The sequence below is a fragment of the Daktulosphaira vitifoliae genome, unplaced genomic scaffold (assembly GCF_025091365.1).
Source record: "Daktulosphaira vitifoliae isolate Bord-2020 unplaced genomic scaffold, ASM2509136v1 Scaffold_3, whole genome shotgun sequence".
Classification (NCBI taxonomy): Eukaryota; Metazoa; Arthropoda; class Insecta; order Hemiptera; family Phylloxeridae; genus Daktulosphaira; species Daktulosphaira vitifoliae.
In genome coordinates, this window is record NW_026099574.1 from 43,524,458 (window position 1) to 43,542,696 (window position 18,239).

Below are 18,239 nucleotides of genomic sequence, written 5' to 3' on the forward strand. Positions count from 1 at the left end.
CTGGCCTCACAATTTCATACTGAATTTAAAAACTATAATTAGTATTTATTCATATATTATATTTTAAAATCAAAGAACTACTAATCAGGATATAATTAAAGAAATAAGAGTTGATGTTGCTTTTGGAATAATCCACCAAATTCTCTAAATGAAACACTATCTATAGATTTGCATCGAAGCGTTTCATATGATAGTGATTAAAATCACTGTCAGATATCATCTATACTTGTCCCATCTATGCCTCGACCCCACTGTGCTACCGTTTTTTTAAACATATTAATAATCAAACTAAGTATTAATTTAAATCAATTTTTTTTGTCCTTAATTATTTTTTTTTATATGTAAATACTATTTTTTAATAATATTAAAACTTAGAAGTGATAGAAAAAGTCTAATTGCACATTTGAAAATATCGCGAAATGTTGATTTAGAATATTATATTTTTGTTCCTGATGAAAGTTCCTTGTAGTACAGTGTATAAAACTTATAACTTTGTTAACTGTTATAACTTTACCAAATCAGTATAATTTTTTTTATTTAGATGCATGTCTTTACCTATCATTTGGTTTTTTTTTATAAATCTAACCCTTTACCTGCCCACAAGAGGGATTCAAAATAATAACTTTTTTTTTTTTAGTTAAAGTAAATAATTAAAATTAATTCAGTTCTGGATATTTCAATTGAAGAATCTTTTTAAATACCAAAAATTACTTAGAAATGATTACTATGATTTCTATTTAATTGTAGTATTACGATAAAAATGCAAAAAAATAATGAGTTTTAAATAATTAGTCTTAAAAATAGCATAGTTTTAACTATCATAAAATGTTCTATTTAATGATGTCAATTTCAAACTTGTAAATGATCTAAAAGTTATGGTAACAAATTCAATTTTTTTTACTATAAACTTTCACAAAACTTGTCAACAATATTTCATCAATTTTAAAGAACCAAAAAAATAGGTTAAAAATGGACTGATTATTTTTAACATATTAAAAATTAAATCAGTAATAATTTGAAAACAAATTTTTTTTTTTTTTAATTATTATTTTATATGTAATAAGTAATAATATTAAAAATTAGAACTGATAGAAAAAGTCTAATTGCAGATTTGAAAACAACGCAAAAAGTTGATTTATAAAAGTATATTTTTGCTTCTAATGAAAGTTCCTTGTAGTCCAGTGCATTTATTTATAGTAACAAACAGTTTTTATTAAAAATTATTGTATCAAACCCTTTAAATTTTTATACACTTAAAAGTAAAGCAAAATATAACTTCTTTATTATTTTTAAAATTTCTCCATTTAAATTACAATATTAAATTATTGAATATCAATTTCACACTAAATTTAATAATTATAATTAGTATTTATTCATATATTATATTTTAAAATCAAAGAACTACTAATCAGGATATAATTAAAGAAATAAGAGTTGATGTTGCNTTTTAAAATCAAAGAACTACTAATCAGGATATAATCAAAGAAATAATAGTTGATGTTGATTTTGGAATAATCCACCAATTTCTCTAAATGAAACACTATCTACAGATTTGCATCGAAGCGTTTCTTATGATAGTGATTTTAATCATTGTCAGATATCATCTATACTTGTCCCATCTATGCCTCGTCTACACTGTGCTACCGTTTTTTCATGTTTTTTAACTACTAAATATGTAAAAAAACAACTTTTTCTCATATTTTCTTAAAAATCATCTTCAGGGTTTTCATCTTCGTTTGTTGTTGACCATTTAAAAATGTCGTTCCAAAAATCTTTCTTTTCTTCTGGTATGTATTGAATTAATTAAATTAATTAAAATCTTGACAAATAAAATTGCTGATCAAGTTATTTTTGGAGAAATGGCCTTTTCGAATGCACTCGTTATTTTTAGACTATAACGAGTTGTTGGCGACATAACGGTCTCGTAGGAAATATGCATTATTATTAGATAAACACATCTATCACATAAAAGTATTTTTAAAAAAATATGGAATAATGGCCTTTTTGAAATGACCGATTCAATTATGCTCGAAACTGATTTTAAATCAAAAATTGTCATACAAATATAATATATGTGCTTACTATGAATTTTTTTAAATAATTAGCAAAAATACTGCTTTTTTTATACCAAACTATTATTATTTCTTTTAAATAAAAAATTGTTATTACTTTTTTCAAATGGTATATATATTAAAACGTAATTTTAATTAGTAGTATTAAAAATACTTCTAATTTGATCTTTTAATGTACTTTTTTGTAAATGAGTTTATTTTTTTATATACAAGAGGGATTAGAATATATTAGAATATCTTCCTTACGATTTGACAGTATTTTACGCTGACTGTCGACTTTTTGCAACTTTATTATACGTATATTAAAACCAAGTGTGCATCAAACAACGGTGTACACTTGGTTTACTTAGTTCCTGGATGGGTGACCATCAGGAAATTCAAACCGGCATCTAACCATCAGCGATAATGCGACGACTAATCCATTACGTCACTAAGTGATTAGAATACATGTGAATTGAAATTTGTTTTTCTTTCTAATTCTCACGTAGTTACATAAAATTCTAAAAGAATCTATCTCTTATTAAATTTGCGAATATGATAGAACCATTTGGTTTTTATAACACCAAAATCTATGTCCTTAAAACTAATATTAAATTAAAGCTTATAGGTTGAAAGTCTTAGTAAAAATAATTTTCTTAAAAACTTTATTTCTATGTGGAAAAAATGTACAAAAATGCTGTCAATTATTGCATATCAATTTTTTATTTTAGTATACTTTACTATATGAAATGGTATAGAATATGCTTATATCCTATACCGTAATTTAACATTAATATCCTAGGGCGACTTTGATTTTCTCCCATTATTTTCTTTAACAGTGAATTATGGATATCATAATTATCAACTTTTTTTATTTATGAATCGCTATAATGGTATAACTGAACAACTACAGATAGTAGATCTTATCTATTTTGTGCTTATAGCATCAAGATAGTATTGTTTATCTATTTCATTGTACAGTTTTATCAGTTAAAATTAAAAATATAAAAAAATGAAAAAATATTTGTCACTGAAAAATTTATTTAATCAATTTTATTCTTTAGAAATTTTGCAGGTGTAATTGAAATGCATCGTTTAGTAATATTTTCGTTTCAATATATTGTGAAATTTATTTAAATTAATTTTATAGTATACAATATTTTTGATATTTCTATGTAATTTTAAATTACAAAATTACAAAATAGTTATATCAAATATTTGATAGATTTGTTATAGTTTTTTAAATTTCAAAATGAATGCCTTATTTGATCAAATAAAACTACTACATAGCCAAAAGCTGTATTCCAATATAACAAAATTGGTAACCTATAATTAATTATTTAACATAAATTAATTTGTTGTTCAACAATAATTTTTCATTTTCAGGCAGAAATGATACTAAAAGTTAGTGAACATACCTCTGATGTATTAATGACACATCATAAATTCAGATTATATGCATATTTGGGTGATTCTTATTACTTTTTGGGTAATTATAGACAAGCTGAAAATTCATATAAAGCGGCTTTAACTTTTAAAGAAGCATGTAGTACAGCTAAAACACCACTTAAACAATTTGATAATTTAAAAGAACCAATGCCAGATATAGGTATGGATTATTTTTTTATAACTATTGTCAGTTTTCTATTCTATACTTAATAAACACTTTTTTGAAATATTATTTTTATTTTAGATATTAAATATCAATTACATTTATGTCATATAAAATTAAAAGACTTTCAACAAGCCTTGAATATTTTACAATCTATTCCAACTAAACAAAGAAAGCCAAAAATAAATATGGCTCTAGGTAAATTACATCAACTATTAGGCAATGTTGTTTCTGCTATTTCTGCTTACAATAAAGTTCTTAAAGTAAGTAATATCAATATAATTTAAGAACAAAACTAACATTTTTAATTATCCTAAAATTGCTGTTTAGCTACCTGAAACAGTACTTAATTGATATTAACAAATATGATCCATAGATTTTTTCCTTCTATTAAAGTCTCTGAATGGTATTTAAATTTTTTATTATACTATGGCATGCATTTTGTATAGCAATGTATATAAGTATACATTGTAGTATAAATAGTAAATTGTTTAGTTAATTAAAACATATAGTTTAGTAACTTTATATCTTAAATGTGAACATTTAAATTTTTTTAAGGAGTGTCCTCTTGCTATTGAAGCAGCTGAAGGTCTTTTAAGTCTTGGTGTCAAAGGAACTGAAGTAAATGCACTTATGCTTGAAATGGTCAGCATTAATGGACTTGAATGGTATGTAAAAACAATAATTATATCTTAAAAATCTGCTTGTTTGTGAATTTTGATAAAATCAACATGAAAAATTGATTAAATTAATTCATTTGAAATTATAGAGTAAAAGGATTATTTGAAGAAAAAAAATTAAAAATTAATATTATTTTTTCAATATTCTAATTATATAGGGTACAAATATTGTTTATTGTAATTTGTGTCGTATAATTATATTCAATTCCTATTATAAATAATTAATGTCATTTCAAATTAAGAAAATAATTTTTAAATTATAATTAAGTTGGCATTCTCTAAAAGATTATTGTTTAAGTAAATTATGTCTTGTAAATTTATTTAGTAGTGTAATTTATTATAATTTACTAATTAATTTAATGAAAAAATCTAATAATAGATTCACAAATAAGTTGTTTGAAAATTAAACTTAAAATTTTTGATTATTTTAAATGATTTTTATTTTTTAAGGCTAAGTGGCTGGATCAAAGCTCATGCACATTTACATAATAATCTTGAATATTCAAATGCAATAAATACTTTGAAACAATTAGATGATCATTCAACTTTATGCAACAGTAATCGTTTATTAGTTGTAATTGGGAAATCATATTATTATAACGGTGATCGAAAAAGTGCTTTAATATATCTACAAAGAGTAACATATTTCATTTGATATTGTAAATTTTGAGTGTAATAAACTGATTATTTTTTTATTTCAGGCCTACAAATTATATCCTCTTATGCAAGATGGTCTTAGTACATTAGCTATGTGTTTATATATGGAAAAACAAAATAGAGATTTAGAAAAACTTCTTCCAACTACTTACACAGATGAATCTTCAATAGATCCTCATTTATGGGTTGTTCTTGCTTTTGTATGTTTTAGTAATAACACTCATTCAAAAGCTGCTTTTTTGGCGGAAAAGGTATTATAAATTAGTTCAACATGTAAACGAGGACCAGAAATTTTTTTTTTTTGTGGGGTAATGCTGTACAAAAATTGGAAAATTTTTCCTTATGAATAAATAAATAAAGTTATTATATTACCTCTAATTTACTGATAGAGATTAAAATAGAAAAAATTTCTGATAAAATTGATTTAAGCAACAATTTTGATGAGGTATTCCACCTATTCTTATACTTTACTCAGGTGTAAACCATTTGCTAAATTGTATTTAATTGTGTTGGTTTAATTGATGAAATTGAAAAAAGAAAAAATTTTAAATCAATTATATATAAAAATGAAGTCATAAAATTGTTTATTTTGTAACTTTTTAATTTTGGCTTGCGCTATTTTCAGGTTACATTTTAAAACTTTTAATTTTAAAAAGGTTAACTTACATATGAACACAAAATTTAATTATTATAAAAATGCATTTTGGCACTATAAAAATATGTTACATAACTTAGAAATAATTTGTAAATATAAATATGAAAGTTAAGTAATTATTCATTATTATTATTATTTATACCTTATTACTGTTTTATAATTTAGGCTTGTACTGTTGATCCAAAAAATGTTGAAGCTCTGTTATTACATGGTATGATACTTACTAGTATGAAAAAGTATACTGAGGCTATTCTTCAATTTCGCCAAGCAAATGATGTAAGAAAATTAATTTAGTTTTGTATATAATTTTTAATTATTTGATTAACTGTTAAATTTTCATTAAAAACATGATGTTAAACTTTTAATTGTTGAACTTAATTTAATTTTTAAATTAAGTTTTTTATTTACATTCTTCATGGTTTCATTTTTTATCTAATAATTTTAATTTAGATTGCACCATTTCTTTTTGATCCTCACAAAGGAATGGTAGATTGTTACATTTCTTTACATAAAATGAGAAATGCTTTAACAGCTGCTAGTAATTGTTGCAAGCAAATGAATAACCATCCAAAAGCTCTAACTGTGAGTAATTTTTTATTATATTAAAATATTTTTCATACCTATATTCTTCATTTTTGTTTTATAAACTCAAAATGTGGTTTAATAGTGCTAAAATAGGTATATTGCAGTATATTTTCAAAAAAAAAAAAAATTTTCCAACATGCTCTGTGACAATAGATAATTGTTTGATATTTCTATTTAAACAATAATATATAATTTTTGTCTTACTTCCTCTTTACCTCAGAAATAATTATGCCTCACTTTAACATTCAGTTATGTATTAAAAATGTAATGAATTTTCAGTTGTATGCTTCAGTTCTTATTAAAGATCAAATGACTTTTGGAAAAGCAAAAATTGTATTAGAAAAAGCTTTAAACGTAGATGAACATTATTTGCCTGCTGTTTATATGTTGGCCCAAATATTTGAACAAGAAGGAAACTTAAATTCTGCTATCACACTTCTACACAAACAAGCCTTAGATCAGCCAACATGTCGATTATATCAGATGCTTGGTGACTATAGTGTAAAACAAAATCAGCCAGAAAAAGCATTTGACTATTATTACTCTGCACTTAAGTAAAATTTTTATTACTTTTTAGTAAAAAAGTTATTTTATATACAAAAATTTTGTTATTGTAATTAATTAGCCACAAGTGATCAATTTTTATTATATTAATTCAAAATTAATAAATCAAATAGAAATAAAGTTTAAATTTTTCTATTTAATCTATAGTTAAATAGAAAATCACTGTAGTTTAATAAATATACAAGACCCAATGTGTATTGGTGTACAGGTACCAAAGTTTTTGTTGCTTTTATACTGCTTATAAAGGTTTTTTCTGTCCTCTTTACTAAGCAATAACTTATAAAAGAGAAATAAGTGTACTTCATAAATAAATATATATATATGTATAAATAAGTTCATTTTTTGACAAAGAAAAAAATATAAACTTCATTACATTAAAAATATAATTAAACTTAAATTAATAATAATTTAACTAATATAATATATTCACAAAAATAATATATAATTTTAATTTTAATGTTCTTATAGTCTTGATCCTAACAATAAAAGAGTTATGGAAAGTTTGGAAAATATGGGAAAGCCATGCAATACTTCAACAGCAGCATCTGCAGATTCTGTAGGGCCTGTTTTAAATGGGTCATTGTTGGATGCGACATTTAGTGGTATTAACAATGCTGAAAATGAATCAACACCATTCAATGCAGGTCATGAAGAAGACACATTCATGGATTCTGATCATGAAGGTTCTGGATCAGATATATCAATATAGTATATAAATTATATAAAACATTTGACTGTGTAAATTTTTTTTTATTGATCAACTTTGTGATTATGGCATGAATAGTGAACTATTTCTCCATTTGGACATCTCACAAATGCACTGTAATTATTTAATTAATGTGTATAATATTTTATTTTTTATTTTATATAATTGATTATTATTAAATAATATACCTTTGATTTCCAAAACGTTTTTTACATACTTTACAGATATTGAATTCTGTTAAGGTAATATTTTGAGATTCATAAAATATTCTTTGTTGTTGAACCTTGGATAAAATATTTTAATAACTTTTTTTGAGGTTAAATTTTTAAAACTACTTGTTATAAAATAATACACTTTTTACCTTCAAAAGTTTTGCATAGAGTAATCCTCTATTTATTTGGTATAATCGTCTATCACTTATGATTTTATTTAAAGAAATTTTAAAAAAATTTCTTATCCTATAAAGTGGTATTTCATCAGGTAATACTTTCAAAACATCGGGTGTTGCTATTTGAGCTGCATTTTTATTCAAAAGTTCTATCACTTTTTCTAAATCTGGAGCAGATTTAGTCACACCACCAAGTCCTGCAAGCCAACTATCTGGTGGATCTATTAGTAATTTCAGCAATGTGACATATATCTAAAAAATATTTAAACATTAATATATAAACACTTTTATAAAAAATATAGTACATTATTAAGAATACATAATACCTATACACAAATTTTTAGTTTTTTTACTTACAAGTCTAAAACAAAAGACATAAATATTCCTACAAATAATTTTATTACAATATTCAAAAAAGCTTTTACCCATTATATAAAAATTGCTCTAATTTTTCATTTACATCAGATTCAGTTAACTTTGAATAAAAAAATAAATAATTCATTGTCTAATAAAAATTACTAATCACTTGTAACTGTTATTATTTAAAGTTTTAAAAATATGAAGAAAAATTATATTATTTATTTTTAATATTGTATTTATTTTGCGATTAATAAAGTGGTTTATGGTAAATCAATCATCCTATAAAGTTATTGTTAAATAATAAAATTAATTGAATATTAGGGAGTGCTTTTAGTAAAAAATTAACTAAAACTATGGAAAATTAAGGACCTACATTTTTAATAAAACATAACTATAATATTGTTTTAACAGAAGAACATGTAGCTTAAAGAATTTAAAATTAAAACTATATTAAAAATATTAAGTGATCAATTTTTATTACATAATTCAAGGAATTCTTAATTTGTATTCTTATATTTATATAAATATGAAAAATCATTCATTTCAATTTCAATTATAATTTATTATAAAATATACAAATTCAGTAAATAAGGAATATATATAAAAACATAGGACATCATATATAAAAATAAAATTTGTTAATACTGTACTTTTTCAGAATCTTCTTTTTTTAATTTATGAACTTTATCACAATATTCAATAGCTCTATCAGTATCATGCAATACTGTAACATACATCGATAACACTTGCTCATGTCGACCAAGTTTTCCTAAAACTATTGCCCTTTCTTCAAAAAATCCTAAATATAAATGCATAAATTTAAATTAAGATATCATATTACAAAATTGCAAAAGTTTATGCAACTCACCATCTAGTGGAAAATGAACTAAAACTGTTTCTGGTGTGTAATATTTTGATTGTTCTAAGAAGTCCATAAGTTTAATTTTTGTACTTTGGGCAGTTTGTTCATCAACTTGTGTCACCATACTGTTGTATTGTTGAAGTTTTTCTCTATATTGATGAATTAAAGCATTGTGACAAATAGCATTTGTGTCATCCCAAACATGAATCACATGCTCTAAGTAAGGTATTATTAAATTTTTATGATTTCTTATTAAAAAATCTAACACTTTGGGTCTAGGTAAGTGTTCAACTTCAGCTATATCTTCAGTAAAAATACTTAAGCCTTCTTCTGGATACTTAGTTAAAACCCAATCCGAAAATTGAAGTATAATATCTATATTAGTTGAGCCTAGTAATAAATATTATTAAGTTAAATAATCTGGTTGTTACATAAATAATAAGAAATTACCAATATTTTGAAGATATTGAATGGTTCGTTGAGGACCTTTAAGGTTCGAGTCTGAATTTTCAGATTGTTTCTGTAAAAGCTCTAATGCTTTACTATGAAGTCCTTTTGTTTGATATAATATTATTAGTTCACTATACTTTTTATATTTCTTTAATGTTGCTTCAGTTTCTAATAAATGACAATGATTTAATCTTAAAAGAGGAGCTATAAGGGCATCATTAGTCTGCAATTAATAATACAATATTATATATTTAAAAAAATTTAGTTGTATTTCACTATATAATTTACATGTAAATAACATTTAAGCAATGTGGTATCAATAATTTGAAGTAATTGTTCTTGATGGCTACTGCTTGATTCATTCATACCAAATTGTATGTTGACAACAGGTTCTTTCAAGAGTTTATAACGTACCTAAAATATTATTTATGTTTTAATTGGTAGAATTTAATTTAATTTATCTTACTTCAGTTAAATATTCAATTAAAGCAACAATTTTAGTTTCAGTTTCTTTTTCAAGTATTTCTCCTTCTAATTCTGAATCATTTTGAGGTAAAAGATTAGGAAATAATCGTATTACATCATAAGGATCTACAATTTTTCATTAACTAGTTAGAAAACTTATTAAAGATAAAATCTACTAAGAAATTTCATATCTTTACCAGTATTTAGTTTCAAAAATTCTCTCATAGATTCTTGATATTTTTTTTTTTCAAATAAATCATTGGCATATAATGTTCTAATTTGAGTAACATTTTTTTCTTTATCCTCAACAGATTCATCAGATATATTCTAAATATTTTTATTTTTATACATGAATTTTTTGTAGAATTTAGTGTAAATAATAAATATAAATTTATACTATACAGCTAATTTTAAAGCAAGTTGAAAATTTTTATCCTCAAGAAGCCATTTTATTTGTTTAACAAATGGAACAGCTTTTAAACACCATACATCTAAAGCAGATGATACATAAATTAAACCGCTTTGACAGGTATACATGTTTAATGTTTTTGACAAAGTAGATATAATTTGACGTACATCTGAACCTTCACTTGGTTCAATAGTGTGGATACATAATTTTTCTCCCATACATACAATTAAATAAGGCTCATCGTACACTGTAAAAAATGTGTTTTTTAATGCTTCAGTCAAACACTTCAATTAATTAAAACCTAACAAATTATAGAGGGTGTATCTGTCCACTTAATAGTATGTTGTTCAGCTACATTACCAGTTGTACTCATAACTATTACATGAGAATCTTTAACAACAGCAAACATAGTATCAGAAATTTTGGTTATGATTGGTTCTTGATTTTTGCCAGTTAAAAATAAAGGTTTTATTACTTCTGTTGTTACCTTGAATATATACAAAAACATTTATTTTATGGAGACTTTACTTCAAAGTTTATAATAAATATTTTTTAAACTATTGAATCTATATGTATATTATTTTTTTGATAATGGTAACATTGTTTCCGAAATACGTATTCGCTTTTTAGTAATTTTTCTTATGGCTTTTTGAGTTCAATATTTTTTAGTTCTAAATTAATATTTATAATTTTAATTTTAAATAAAATTAGCCACAAGTGATCAATTTTTATTCTATAAATATAATTTAGCATTTTTAATAAAAATTAAACCTCACAATCTAATCTAATTTAAAGTATTTTACAACTTTGGAAAATTAAAAAAATTATTACCATAATAATTTTTCAAGCTATTTATTTATTTTGCTTATCATTGAGTATTTAAAATAATAACACTGCCCTTTTTTGCAGTAATCATACAAAAAAACTTAAATTAATATATCAATATCAATTAAGTAATTTTAAATAAAAATATGAGTTGATTCAATAAGTTCTAATTTTATTGAATTTTTAGTCTAATTTGACATAATATAAGAAAAAAAACTTTTATATAGAATTCTTCTTTTATCTATGTAAGACAACTTACATCAAATAAATAATACTCATTTTTACAGCCAATAATGACTGTTTGGTCACACCAAACCATTGTACGTGGTATATCAGGCAAATCAAAATTTTCTGAATGTTCTAAAAAGTCTCTTCCTTTCCAATGATACACTTGTAATTGTCTTTTAGTAGCAACACATAATCGAACAACAGTATTAGTGGCATTTCCTTGTAATCCAGCTGGTGTCTATGAAGTATATTAATTATTAAACACAAACATAGCATTAGTTATCAGTTCGAAATCTATTACAGATAAATAAAAAAAATCTATAAAATTAACCTTAACATCGAGGGTGAAAGAAGTAGCACCTTTAGTTTTCTGTAATCCTGAAGTTTTCAAGAGCAGAACTTTATCTCGTGAAATATCAAGAACACTAACTCTATCATCTAATAAAAAAAAACAAATATAAATATTTTATTTTAAAGTAATTTATTTTACATGGTTAATACCAGTTAAACATATAACAATTTTACACTCTGGTACTGAACCCAATTGCAAAATAGGTCGTTTACTGAAAGTTTTGTTACAATCAACAAGTTGAACTCTAGGACTAGTTGTATACAAAAATATATGTCCCTGGCGATTACCAACTAATAAATAGTTATCTAAAACAAAATTTATATTCATATCAATGATGTAAGTGGGCTCACTATTAACTAATATTATGAAAAAGAAGGGATTTTTCAGTTCATATTAATTAATTTTACAAATAATTTGTTTTTGTAAATTATTTCAATTTTTTTCAGTTTAACACTTCTATAATAACCTAAATGTCCTTTTTTTTATATGCTTTATAAGTTTTTTAAAAAACTATTTACTATAGGTTGACAGGGTATCATAATTCTCTCAGCCATATACTACACAATCAACCTATTTAGAAGTGTATTGTGATCTGAAGATACTCATCCAAAACTATACATTACCCTATTAAAATACTTATTTCTACTCCCCAAGAAGTTGTTACTTATGATTATTATTGCAGTAGAAACAATAGTCATTTGTTAAGATATTTTACTTAATAATATTAGGTTTCATCAAGTCATCATAATTGTGACACTTATTTGAAAAAATCTTGTGTACTCCACTTATTGAATCACTTGAATCACTCAATAAATATACTGAGCCTAATTTGATTAGGTTATAATTTTAAGTTGTAAAATTAAACAAAATAAAGCTTATTAATCTTTATATAGCACATTGTCAATATAAATATTTTATTCAATAATTCTTTTTAAAAAATAAAATTTAATTTACATATTACAAAAAAACATATTACCATAGGCTGTAATACTTTCAATTGGAACAGAATATTTTAAAAGTTTTGATACTTCGTACATTTCATGCATTTTGATCTAAAATATCAAAGAAAATATTAGAATGTTTTGCCAAAAAATTTTTTACAATCATTTGATAAATTTGATTTATAAAAATGTCCAAAAGTTTTAAAGAAAATAACATTAATTGAATCAAAAATGTTCAACTAATAGATGCTTGATGTGAAAACCAATCATTTGCAAAACTTAAATATCTTTTACTAGATATTTATTTTTAATCAAGGGATATCAAAAATTTTAATTTTCACTTCTTGCACATATATTTTTCACGCTAAGCGCGGTAATGTTATTATACTTAATGAATACTTAGTAATGTAATAATCAAATACTTTAAATTAAGATTTGATTAAATAATTTTAGTGTACTACAAAGAATTATAAAAAAAGTTATAAAAGATAATTTGTCTATACACCTTTTTTATTATAAAATTACTGGGAAGCATCACATTTTTTTAATAATTTATGTGAGAGTTAAATGTAAGCAATTGTTTGCAATATTTAAAGCTATTCTTAATTAAGATTTAATTTTTGAAGTACAAAAATTTATTTTTAATATCTTCTTTATCCTCGCCTTAATCCCAACTACTTGGGGGCTACCCTTATCCTAAACTTGCACTTGACACAATCTCTCACATTATCTACACTCAACATCAACCATCTTCATTGCATTAAATAACATCCCTCCATCTTTTCTTTTGGCGTTCCTCTACTTCTGCTTCCTTCAACATTCATAAAGTCGTACTCTATATACATTGCTTTACTCCTATTTATTCTTAAACCTTTCTTCAAGAGCTTATCTCACACCTCTAGTCTTTGATTAATTTCATTTTTATTTTTTTCTATTAACACTAGATGGACAAAAAACAACATGAACCACAGTGGTACCTCTCCTTGTATTTCTCTAATAATTTCATCCATTACTATAGAAAATAAGTAAGGGCTTAAAACAGAACCTTGGTTTTACTCCTACTCTTACCCTAACACCTTCTGTTACTCCTCCCACACTTTTTACCCTGATACTAGTGCCATCATACATATCCTCTATTATTTAAATGTACCTTTTCGAGATTCTTTTTCTTATTAATACCCACTTTAAAACCTCTCTCGGTACTCTATTATACACTTTTTCTAAATCTATAAATACCATATACAGCTTTTTCTTCTTTTCCCTGTAATTTTCTATTTGTTGTCACATAAATAATGGTTCTATTGTTGATTTACCAGGCATAAATCTAAATTGGTTTTTAGTTACCGATGTCTCATTTCCTCTAAACTTATCTATTACCTTTTCCTAAATTTTCATACTATGACTCATAAGCTTTATGCCTCTATAATTTCCACATTACTGTATGTCTCCTTTATCTTTAAATATCAGAACCACAACACTATTCCTCTATTCTTTTAGCATTTTCCCTTCTAATAAGATTTTATTAAAAAAGTCTTTCAACCACTTTATGTCAACACTGCCTAATATTTTCTATACTTCTACTGGCACTTCATCTGGTCCTACTGCTTTATTCTTTTTCATCGATGATACAGCCTCCCATACCTCTTTTTCACTAATTAAAACTACCAGTCCTTCGTTTCACGAGATATCCTCTAAAAGATACTTTTTTGTATGAGGATACTCCTCATTCAGTAATTTTTCAAAATATTCTTTCCACCTTTTTTTCACATCATCATTACTCGATAGTACTCTCTTATCAACACTTTCTATACACCTTACTTTGTGATAGTCTTTAGACCTTTTATCTCTTACTTTTGCAAGTCTAAAAGACTACTTTTTCACCTTCCTTTGTTCTTAGCCTATAATACAACTCATCATATCTCTTTAACTTCGTCTGATTTACTGCACATTTGGCTTCTTTACACAAGCATTTATACTCCATTCAATCTTCTTTTCTTTTGCTCTTCTACCATACTTTGAACTACTTTTTTTTACTTTCTATGATTTTTTTAACGTCCTTATCCCACCACCCGGTTTCCTTGTTTCCTAGCATTCTAATCCTACTCTCACCTACAATCTCCTTTACAGTATTCTTTACACAACTAGCAAATCTATTCCACACATCATTTATGTTTCTCTTGATTTTCCTCCTATGTTCTTTCTGTTTTTGTATATTCTCTTCCCACTTCACCATAACTTTATTACCATCAGTGTATGTTGTGAAGTTACACTCTTGTCTAGGATAACTTTATAATCTTTTATTTGTTTTACGCTCTCTTTTGCACATGAAATAATCAATCTGTAATCTATTACTCTCAAAAATATATATCTTTCTCTAAAACACTTCCTAGTCTACTTCATCAAATCCTATTTGTAGTGCATAGGCACTTATTACATTTAACACTTTTTTCTCGGAAATTAATTTTATGACTACAATTCTGTCACTTTTTCTAGCTACTTGTACTACTTTACTTTTCATTTCCTCATCCATTTTATCCATACACCATTTTTTGTATTAGACTTTTCTGAGTATATTATCTAATAACCCTCATCTATTTCACTTGTTTTCTCTCCCTTCCACTTAGTTTCCTACACACAACAAATGTTAACTTTTCTCCTCTTCAATATTTCTACCATTTTTCGAATTCTGCCAGATAATGTTCTAACATTCCATATACCTATTCTTACTTTGTACCTATCTTTCTCCCTTATACACAAGTTCAACCTAGAGTTAAGTAATGATTTCCCTACTCTGTTGACACTACAAGCATTATGTAACAGGTAGACCTGTACATATGACTGGTGAAACAGCTACTGCACAAGTTGTCCGCCTGGTATCAAACATTTTATTTTTTAGATCTTCTTCATTTTTAACTATTTTATTTCCTCTCACCTGTTGTCTCTGCATACATCTGAGATGGGACAATCTACCTAAATTTTGTTCAGGACACCTCATACTTTTTGGCAAAATTTTATGCTGGCTGTCGACCCGATACAACCTCATTAGTCATCTCTTACAGCTGGCAAAGAAGCCGTGAAAGTATTCTTATCCCCTATCCACAAGAAAAAAAATTAATTTTATATATTAATGTATATTTCTGTCAAATTTCAATGTACAAAATAACTTTAGTTTTATTTTTATTAACAATTTTTGTTAAAAGTTGTGTCCTCTAGGAATCAAAAGAATAAAATCTATAATGAGAATTTTAGCAAAAATAAAATAAATTATTATCCTTAAATTAAAGTCATAAGTGTTTTATTTTGCTCATATAATTGCTTTTGAAGTTGAATTTTAGTGAAAAAAAGTTATTTAAAATTTTAATAACCCCATATCCTAAAAATTTTTTTAATAATGCTACTGATCCACGTTATAGTTAAACTCAAAGAGTGTCTATTGAAATTAAACATATTTTTGATTATGGAGGATGATATGACAATAGTTTAGAGATTTAATCTACAAAGTTATCCTTTGATTGCTAAATACTAAATTTCTTTTGGAATGATAAGCCTTTAGAAAATTTGTTCTTGGGTTTTGTTAATTACATATGTATTTCTATTTATTTATTATAAAATATTTTTTAGGTTTGCCTCATATATCTTTTAGAAGTGTCAACTTTATTTTTTTTAATGGCAACATACATATTAAACTAGTTTACAAAATAGAAAATGACTAGTAGATACAACTTTTGAACAAATAGATTTAAAATTATTAACATTTTAAAATATAGGCTAGTGGTGAAGTACAGATACTGCTATTTTTATCACTTATCATTAGTCAACTACATTACTCTTTCTCCCAGGAACAAAAATGCTAATAATTTCCAAAGTATTAGTCTAAAAGTTGTTATCAGCCAGTCATTTTCTTAGTTAGATCATTTTCTATTTTATAAACTAATTTAATATGGATGTAACCATTTAAAAAAATAAACTTGATACCTTTATAATACACAAGGGATGGACCTAAACATTATTTTATAGCAGAAATAAAAATATACGAACTTACAAAATCCAAAAAATTTTGTTTAAAAAACTTATTATTTTGAAAGAGATTGAGAGGCTAGTGTTAACAAAATCACTTTGTATAATAATTTAAAAATAATATAATATTACTTTAAATGTTTTTACATAAAAATAATCAATCTAGTTTGATAAGTAGCTATTACATGTCATAAATGATATCCTTTTCCCTTATATGCAACTATTACTATTTCATATAAATTGATGCTTTTGAAATTTATATTTAAATTCTTCATACCATTATTGAGTTTGATAATAGGTACAAGTATGAAATTAAAAAAATATATTTTTATTTATGTCTATTACAATTTTTTTCTTATAAGTCTGTACTATAAATACTCTGATAATATAAAAATTGTATGCATAGTTTATCCAATATTTTTTTCTCAATATTTGATATATTACCAATAGTCTCTTCAATTTTTTTTATATTTAATTTGATTAATATTTAAACCAATTGTTCATTAAAAAAACACCAAATTTTCTTTTGAATAAGTCATATGAAATTTGCAACAATGCAGTACAATTTAATAAAGTACACTACACTTTGAAAATATTCAAAATTAAATATGTATTTATATGCATATTATAATTAATTAATTGTATTATTCAAAAGATTACTTACCTTTAGAAGCTCAATTTTCTATGAATATTACTTGTAATATAAAAAAAATAGGCATATATTTAAGCATTAACAAAGATATCCAAAAAATGTTTATTTATATTTCTATTTACACATAAAAATAAAAAAATCCGTTTCCATTATTTATAAACGATATTTCCAATATTTTTGTATTTTTTATTTTAGTAATAAAATATATAATATTACTCATGTAATAATTTATAATTTTGATTAATCGGATGAATAGTATACCACTTTTTGATTTCTTACGAGTGAGTTAATAATAATTTCATCACAAACTTCAGAACTTCACCAAGAATAAGATATTTTCATTATAGATATGACACAGATAATAAATTTGGGAAGACAAGCTGAACAGCTGAAAAATGATAAGAACTAAAATGCATATTGAAGATCGGTACTCTATTACAGCTACAGGTTGTATTACACAAGTATTATATTATACAAGTTCTACATATTTCCAAAAAATAAGTTTTTCCGAAAAATCATAAAGAAACATTTCAATCTTAAAACTGTCATTATTACTGTTTTCCATAACATACTATTCTGAAATACGCATTACTATTGATTATAAATATTTATAATCAATGGTATCAAAATGTAATTTATATTAAGACTAAATCTGAGAATATAAAGATAATATTTGGGTATATCCCATATTGAGAATAAATCAATAAATAAATAATAGTCATAAGTGTAACTAGAATGTAATATTTGAGGGTATTAAATTTAATTTCCCTTCCCAAAAAA

At 24.4% G+C, this 18,239-nt stretch overlaps 2 protein-coding genes across 3 annotated transcripts; one reads left to right on the forward strand and one right to left on the reverse strand.

Moving 5' to 3' along the window:
• The first annotated feature begins 3,094 nt into the window (after positions 1–3,094).
• Positions 3,095–7,704, forward strand: LOC126901024 (anaphase-promoting complex subunit 7). Its single transcript, XM_050677140.1, has 10 exons — positions 3,095–3,372; positions 3,438–3,660; positions 3,745–3,926; positions 4,222–4,331; positions 4,794–4,980; positions 5,045–5,251; positions 5,821–5,931; positions 6,106–6,237; positions 6,520–6,794; positions 7,273–7,704. The coding sequence occupies exons 1-10, from the start codon at positions 3,304–3,306 to the stop codon at positions 7,511–7,513; spliced, it is 1,737 nt and encodes a 578-aa protein (XP_050533097.1). The 5' UTR covers positions 3,095–3,303; the 3' UTR covers positions 7,514–7,704.
• On the reverse strand, positions 7,159–18,018 carry LOC126901023 (vam6/Vps39-like protein). 2 transcript variants are annotated; one of them, XM_050677139.1, is made up of 16 exons: positions 17,472–18,018; positions 12,826–12,901; positions 11,999–12,154; positions 11,829–11,935; positions 11,529–11,735; positions 10,751–10,931; positions 10,438–10,691; positions 10,233–10,362; positions 10,037–10,161; positions 9,859–9,984; positions 9,571–9,793; positions 9,127–9,510; positions 8,909–9,057; positions 7,872–8,150; positions 7,699–7,793; positions 7,159–7,624 (listed from the first exon to the last, which is right to left on the reverse strand). In XM_050677139.1, the coding sequence occupies exons 2-16, from the start codon at positions 12,893–12,895 to the stop codon at positions 7,555–7,557; spliced, it is 2,556 nt and encodes an 851-aa protein (XP_050533096.1). In that variant the 5' UTR covers positions 12,896–12,901; positions 17,472–18,018; the 3' UTR covers positions 7,159–7,554. The 2 variants fall into 2 exon arrangements, with proteins under 2 accessions (XP_050533096.1, XP_050533095.1); XM_050677138.1 differs by lacking the exon at positions 17,472–18,018 and adding an exon at positions 15,723–15,846.
• Between the last annotated feature and the right edge of the window lie 221 nt (positions 18,019–18,239).